Raw genomic sequence first — 7,249 nt, forward strand, 5'->3', positions numbered from 1 at the left:
TGTTTTTTTCCTAGTCACATTAACTGTTTAAAAATGTTTTATTTTCTCATAATGTTGAATTATATAATGTCATTTTTTATGTTGAATTGAAATATCATCACTCATATATATACTATATAATATATTTAATCTTGAAGGTATTATATCAATGCATAAAATGGAAAAATAACTTGATATGATTGATGATAGGGTCTTGCAACATTGATTGCCCCTTTTAGGAAGAAGAAGTAAGAGCCATGAACCTATGTTGTGGCTGACATCTTCTCCCCACTTTAAATCTAAACTTCAACTCAAAGCCATAGATTCAATTATGCCTTCAAACTCATACGTGATGTTTAAAAACTTTAACTCAAATCTAAACTTTAGTTAGTTGTTTGTTTTTATTTGATGTTTAAACTATTTATGTATATCTTACTTGGCCCTATACTGGTATTAATCTCTCTTGATTTTAGGTTTTTTTATTTTATTTGAGGTTCTTTTTTATTTTCTTGACAAAAATTTATGAGGCTCAGTATCAATTTTATTTATTATATATGTGTGTATTGTTTAAAAAAAAAATGTTTTCATTTCCTTACAAAAAGATACTTTGTGTTAACAAATTTTGGTTTTAGAGTCATAGCAGATCTTAAGAGATATTAGAGCCTAAAGCGAACATAAACCTGAGCTTTTTTTTTTGGACAGGAACTTGAGGTCCTTTTTTGAATGAATGAGAGTAACTAGCAACACTCTCTTTTCTATATGTTCCTTAACGACCACGCTATTATTGATTTAGATCAATGTAGATCTCACACTTTGAAAATACATATTGATTTTATACTGTAAGAGATTGAGTGTTAGGGATAATGTTGAAAGGAGAATATCTCAAACATTACTCGTATAAATGAAATGCATCAACCTTTTATCCTTATATAGGGAAACTTGCTTATAACATTTCATTGATAATAAGAGTTTCAATACAAATATGTATTTCATGATAAACAGCGGGACTAGCTAGTAATGTGGCTTCTCTTGCAAGAGCATGAGCAACCCCGTTAGCTTGTCGCCTAACAAATTTCACCCTAGAGTTGGAAAATAAAGAAGTAAACAAAGAACGACAAGAAGAAATAATGCAGCCAAATTCGGACGTGTCATTCCTGTCAGAGAGAAAAGCATCAGACGTCAACTTAAAATCCGTTTCAAAATCTACATTATCAAACTGCATGTCACTTAACCATTGCAAAACTAAGCGCAATCCGAGCGCTTCACCCACATCTACCGGAAGAAGACAAGGATGCGTCACAGTTTTTGCCAACACAAAGCTACCATCTGACTCCCGAAGGCAAATACCAATACCTATTCAATTGAGGGAATTATAGAAAGCGGCATCAATGTTGCATTTGTACCTTCCCGGCATATGTTGTTGCCAATGACTTCCATTACGTAAACCCGAAGTGGAAGGCCCAAGCTCGTTCCCTACTTACAAGTCAACAACCATGTTTCAAGCTCGCTCCAAAACTGTTGCACTAGTTTCTGTTGCATCGTCCCAAATTCCAAGGTTACAATGTTTCCAAATGCTCCAAATTACAGTTGTTAGACGTTGTGATAAATCAGGGCTATTACGTTGTGATAAATTACAGTTGTTAAAACAAAATTGAGACCGATGGCTGGAAGATAACTTACTACACGCAATTTTTTTTATTAAATCAAAAGGTAACTTTTTTTATAAAGATAACCAAAAATAAGAAAAATGAAATCTAAAACATAAAAAAAATCAAATCCCAAAGCACTTGCCTTACTGGTTTTGAGCCAGGGCTAGCCCTATTTAGAGTGCGTTTATTTAGATTAATCAGAGGTAAAATCACCTTTTTATTTATGTTTCTGTTTTTTTCTCTTTCAAAAAGCATTTTGTTAAAAAAATAATTTTTTGCTAGAAAATGAAAGTTATTTTTATTAGCTTTTGAAGAATTGTCATTTCTAACGGTAGAAACAAACATAAATACACAACGGTTGGTTGTATTGTGGCTTATAGTTGTATTTTTTTCCCTTGACACACCTTGTACCTTGCATAGTTTTTTATTTTTCAAAAACAAACTAGCATAGATAAGATAAGAATTGAAAATAAGTACATGAGAGGGAGAAAAAACAGAGACTAAACAAGCACTTAGTCATAAATGTGGTCCTGCAACTTGGACCCCATTCCTTATAATCTATTATCACTGGTAAAAAAACAAGTGAAGACCACTTCTCCAATTATGCAAAGGAAATACAAATACCTATCACTCTCCCTTCAATTTCGCTTCTCGGTTATTTAAATATAATAAAAAAAAAAAGTTTACGAATATAATAAGTTACTCTAGAAGTTTACAAAATTTGTCAATTTATTCTTTATTTAGTAAGATGTATTTTTTTTAGGTTTGTTGTGACTATATTGATGAATTTCATATAGTAGTATAGAAATTACTTATTATATTTATTTTTATTGATGAATTTCATATAGATGTATTTATTTATATAGTTCATTTGCCCCTATTTATAAGACCTACTTTTCAAACTTTCACATGCATCAATATTTTCTTTACAAAAATTCCCCTTATTTAATTTAGAAACATAAATTCATTTTTTGTCTCTTATCATATCAATAATTGTAGTAGTTATAGAAAATTGTTTTTCTATCATGTGCAAATTTGTACATGTTAAAAATAACATGTTTTTTCTTATCAAATTATCACTACAACTACTTTTCTTAATACTACAAATTTTGGGATATGAGTTTCATAAAAGGGGGGCATAAATAGTACTAAAAGATAAAGGACTAGTTGCTGGGCCTGTGCATTGTCCATGCTTCAAGCATGAAGGACTAGTTGGGCCTGTGCATTATCTATAGAAAATTGCTCTTTAGTATCCATGTTTTGCTCTCAGGTACCTTACTAAACATTTTATCACGGGTGGCGGTTAAATACCGTTCGCTGGTGAACAACAGTTAACCACTGGTTCAAACCTGCATATACATGATCACAAAAAAATAAAATCTTGCTTTGAAGCAAACTTATCTCATGAATATTTTTTTTTGAAAGGTTATCTTACGAATATTAAACACCACTAAAAGGGAAATCATTGGCTATTGGAATTCCATGTCTTTGCGGAAACAACGAGCACTCAAAGCATATGCTGCTATGTGCCTGTGTGTGTCTTTTTAAAGAAGATGAGGTGAGGGGGGCATGAGAATTTGGAAGGTGGACTGCATACAACACTTGGGTCTGTGTTTTGTCAAATTATTTAACACAATGTTTGAACCGCAGTTAACAACCGTGCTTGAATGGTAGTTGTTCAAAGCAAGTATTTTTTTTCTTCTATGTGCATATTTGAAATGTCAGTTAACCACCGTACACCAACAAACAGCAGTTAACTGCCGTGAAGGTAAAATGGTAGCTCAAAGTACCCGAGAGTAGAGTAAATTATGATGCCTAAAGAGCAATTTTCTTATCTATACATTCCATCAAGCAGAAGAAATAAAAGAGTTGCTACATATGTTAAAATTGTAAGCATGTAATTCACAACCCCTATTTTTTCTTGAGTAAAATGATAAAGATACCATAAAATGGTAACAAAATGAGGGGGGAAAATTATATTACCAATATTGTTGTATTATTGACTTCACAGTAGTAATACAGCTTACGTACCATGTAGATTACAATTGGAGTTATTGTTGTATTTTTTCTGAAAATATTTCCACATATCAAAGATAAGGGCTGGGGGAAGGGTTGGAGAGATAGAGAGAAATCACAAATTCCTAAATCAAGTAACATAAGATTTTACAACTAATCAATGTACATAGTTACCATTCTATGCAAGTTGAATGGCAATCTTAATCTCCAATCTTTCTGTTTACGATTCAACGGCTTGCCTTTTATTGTAGCGTCTCTATTCTCTTTAACATCTGCCAGCTTCCAAACACATACCTCAGAGTCTATTTCAATGGAATCTAGCAAGAATACTCCATCCACTTCACGACAATTTGACTCTATATTTTCTGCATAGCAAACTCTCATAGGCATTTCTTTAAATCGATTAAGATCATCTGGCACTTTCAGAATCCTATCAAGACCCGGGGAAGAAACCTTCAGGGAAAAATTGTGTTTTGTCAGGTACTAAGTATGCTTCAGAGGAATGATCATTTGTTAGAAAATCCTATTACCTCAAGACCCAAATCATCAGGTATTTCTCCAAGTGCTCCAACTTCATCTAATCTTTTCTTGAATTCCTGATTGTAGCTATCAAGCTCCTCCATGCTTGGACATCCATATCTGAATAAGAAAGATGAAAAATTTACCACACAATGAAGTAAGATTCTATCGAATAGACAAGGAATTAAAAGCTCATGCTGTAAATTATGTATCACTGGGTTGTCATTGGTCGAGTTTGTACATGTCATGACATCTACAATAACATTTTGCCATTTCTAATAAAGAACCATTTTACATGCCTGAGATAGCATGCTTGGAAAATGATAAACAAACCATTGTTAGCACATACTATGCGCAAATTTGGACACATGTTTTGAACCAGCTATGCCCAAATCTGTACACATGTTTTGAACCAAGAAGCTAAATAGGGAATATAAGATAACAGTAGCTTATCTAAAAAATGGAAGGAAAAGTGGTGTGTAGTGAAGTTGGGAAAGTAAATTATTTGATTAGGTTAACTTTGAGACAATAAACCTAATCAATGTAAAACAATAAGGAAAGTAGGAAACAATTTGATGTAAACCTCTGGCCCCAAAAAAATAAAGTCTATCTGTGGAGTGGAGGCCCAGGTAGAGAGAAGAGCATGACTAACTGGTTAGAATTAGCAGTGGGTGATAGAGTGAGGAACTACGTTATAATTAGTTGGAATTTAGGAGAGGTTGGGCACTCTTGAAATTGTCTGCGTTATTATTTTCCTTGTTTTCTGCATCTTTCCATTGTAGACAGACACTAAATAGAGGGTCAAATATAACCTTGCTACAAACCACCATTCCATTAATACATCGAAACCAGTTTTTTTTTTCCTTAATCCATGATATTTTTCACAAATTTAATTTCACAAAACAAATTCATTATAATTACTGGAAAGTTCAAATAGGAGTTTTCTATTTCCCAGCATTCGTGTTAAGTTCCATGACCCATCAATGGCCCCTCACCACATCTTTCGACTATACTGGAGTCTTTTCACTTTTCCTAGATCAAGGTACCCCTAACTTTATAATAATCTTAAACAACATTGCAGACTTCCTTGCTAAATAGGTACACCCATGTTTTAAGCATCAAACCCTATTCCTAGTTCAATAAACACTTCAACGATAAGGACCAACGGCAGGTCTACTCATATTTAGTTAGAGTTATGTTATGTTCACTTTCTTGGGGCTCTTTCAGTTATAAGCTGATCTTACCTGTAACAGTTTCCTTGAGGTGTTCTGTTTTTCTATTCCATGCCATCTGAGGGAAAGATCATTTGACTAGTCACACACCATTGACTCTCTTGGAACAACCCACACCCTATGTCCCTACCCACCCACAAACGACAAGCTAATCAAAAGAATGTAAAGAAATTTTAAACATATATATGCACAAGTTGAAATATTACTTGGTTGTTAATTTATCCAATCTCACGTAAACATATCCACGGGGACTAGTCTTGAAAGCAAATAGTTTGAGGTCCTCACTGAACTGCACAAGGACCTCCTCCGCAATAGAGTGGGCTCGCTGACCCCATGGCACATTTTGCAAGACAACCCCACCACCATTTCCTCCGTCACCAATCTACACATGTAAGATAGGGACATAGAAGAGCACCAACTTTAAAGCAATGTTTAACAGTATTCATCATATAATTCAACTGAAGATCTCTACAATAATCCGATTTAAAGACCTGGTACCTTAGGATCAGTCTCGTCTTCTTCCTCCCATCCATCTGTGCTTGCACCTTCATCACTTGTCTCATCTGCAAACTTAAACATACTTGAATGTGTTAAGATAATAGTTTTGTGGAAACATTGGTAAAGAAGCAATATAGTAATAATGCACTAAAGAAAATATAAATCCAATGAAAATATGATATCTTGGGAAGCAAAACTGAAAATTGCAAACTAATTTAGGAATTATGTAATTTTCTCAAATTATTAGCGGTGTCAGTGTCGGCCTGTCAGTGTCCGTGTCCGTGCTTCATACCTACCAAGGCTCCAAAGAAACTGTTCTACCTAAACACAGTGTGTGTGCAATTCCAAAAAAAAAAACTACTTGTGATTAAGATTATTTTTACTGCATAAACCATGTTTGCTGTATATTAAAACGGGTTTAAAATTTTCAATTGTATTTGTATCCCAAGCTTAAAAAACTAACTCCTTGTGATTAAGATTATTTTTACACAGTAGACTAAAAATATAGACAAAAAATTTGAATGGAGATGAAGAAAAAAAAGAAGATTGAACCTGAAAGTGAAGGTGAAAAATGGCGAGAGAAGGATGTGTGAGGAGTGGAGAAAGGGAGAATGTGAGAATTTGGTGGAGAGAGATAACGATTTTGGAGAATGAAAGAGTGGGAAGAGCGAGAAGTAGAACGTAGGAGAAGAGTCACACCACCAATAATATTCCTCGTCTTCTGAATCATACACCTCGCCGCCATAGCCATGGTTGAATTTAAACAGAAGAATGCAACAAACAGGCATTTCTATACATTTTAAACTGCTACTTACACCTCCTAGTCATTCTAGATACACCCCTGATTCCTGAAAACGATTTCCTCAAGAAATGCCCAAGTTTCCTTAATATCAATTTAAAATTGCAAGAATTATGCTCTTTACCCGACATATTTTGCTCATTTTCAACTGAAATTCAAATATTACTCACGCTGGTGTTAATTCGGCGTCATTTAAGCCACGTTGTCTGCTGTCAAATCACCCAAATCCTCGTTTTCTCATTTCCCATTTAAAATCCTAAAATCTCTCTCAAATCACCTAAATCTGAAATTCCTTCAACTTCAATCAAACAACACTCTAATCAAGTAAGTTTTCATAATCAAACACTATTAACCTTTTTATGTTTTAGATTTTTTCTCTTAAATTAGATTTTTTTTAGTTTTAGGGTTTTGTTTAATTTTTTTTTTTTTTTTTTGCAAGAAATGATACAATGTTACATATAAATGACTTATATTGCTTAATTGTTTAGATTTTTGCATGTTTATGTTGTAGTTATGAGTTTTAGGATTTATGTATAATTTGTACTCCAAGTGTTTTA

General features: G+C 33.5%; 1 protein-coding gene across 1 annotated transcript; it reads right to left on the bottom strand.

The window, feature by feature from the left end:
- Nucleotides 1–3,524: 3,524 nt before the first annotated feature.
- Nucleotides 3,525–6,740, bottom strand: LOC11442066 (uncharacterized). Its single transcript, XM_003614069.4, has 5 exons — nucleotides 6,446–6,740; nucleotides 5,894–5,958; nucleotides 5,602–5,777; nucleotides 4,175–4,283; nucleotides 3,525–4,097 (listed from the first exon to the last, which is right to left on the bottom strand). Exons 1-5 carry the CDS (start codon nucleotides 6,642–6,644, stop codon nucleotides 3,798–3,800), a joined length of 849 nt encoding a protein of 282 aa, XP_003614117.1. The 5' UTR covers nucleotides 6,645–6,740; the 3' UTR covers nucleotides 3,525–3,797.
- Nucleotides 6,741–7,249: the final 509 nt, after the last annotated feature.

This window comes from Medicago truncatula, chromosome 5 (genome assembly GCF_003473485.1).
Source record: "Medicago truncatula cultivar Jemalong A17 chromosome 5, MtrunA17r5.0-ANR, whole genome shotgun sequence".
Classification (NCBI taxonomy): domain Eukaryota; kingdom Viridiplantae; phylum Streptophyta; class Magnoliopsida; order Fabales; family Fabaceae; genus Medicago; species Medicago truncatula.

Bases quoted from the DNA above. Each gene is read 5' to 3' on its own strand.
- LOC11442066 (XM_003614069.4), bottom strand. From the start codon at position 6,644: ATGGCTATGGCGGCGAGGTGTATGATTCAGAAGACGAGGAATATTATT. The intron at 5,959-6,445 runs GTTCAATCTTCT...TTAAGTTTGCAG, and splicing joins TTTTTCACCTTCACTTTCAG to ATGAGACAAGTGATGAAGGT. The intron at 5,778-5,893 runs GTACCAGGTCTT...TTACATGTGTAG, and splicing joins AAGACGAGACTGATCCTAAG to ATTGGTGACGGAGGAAATGG.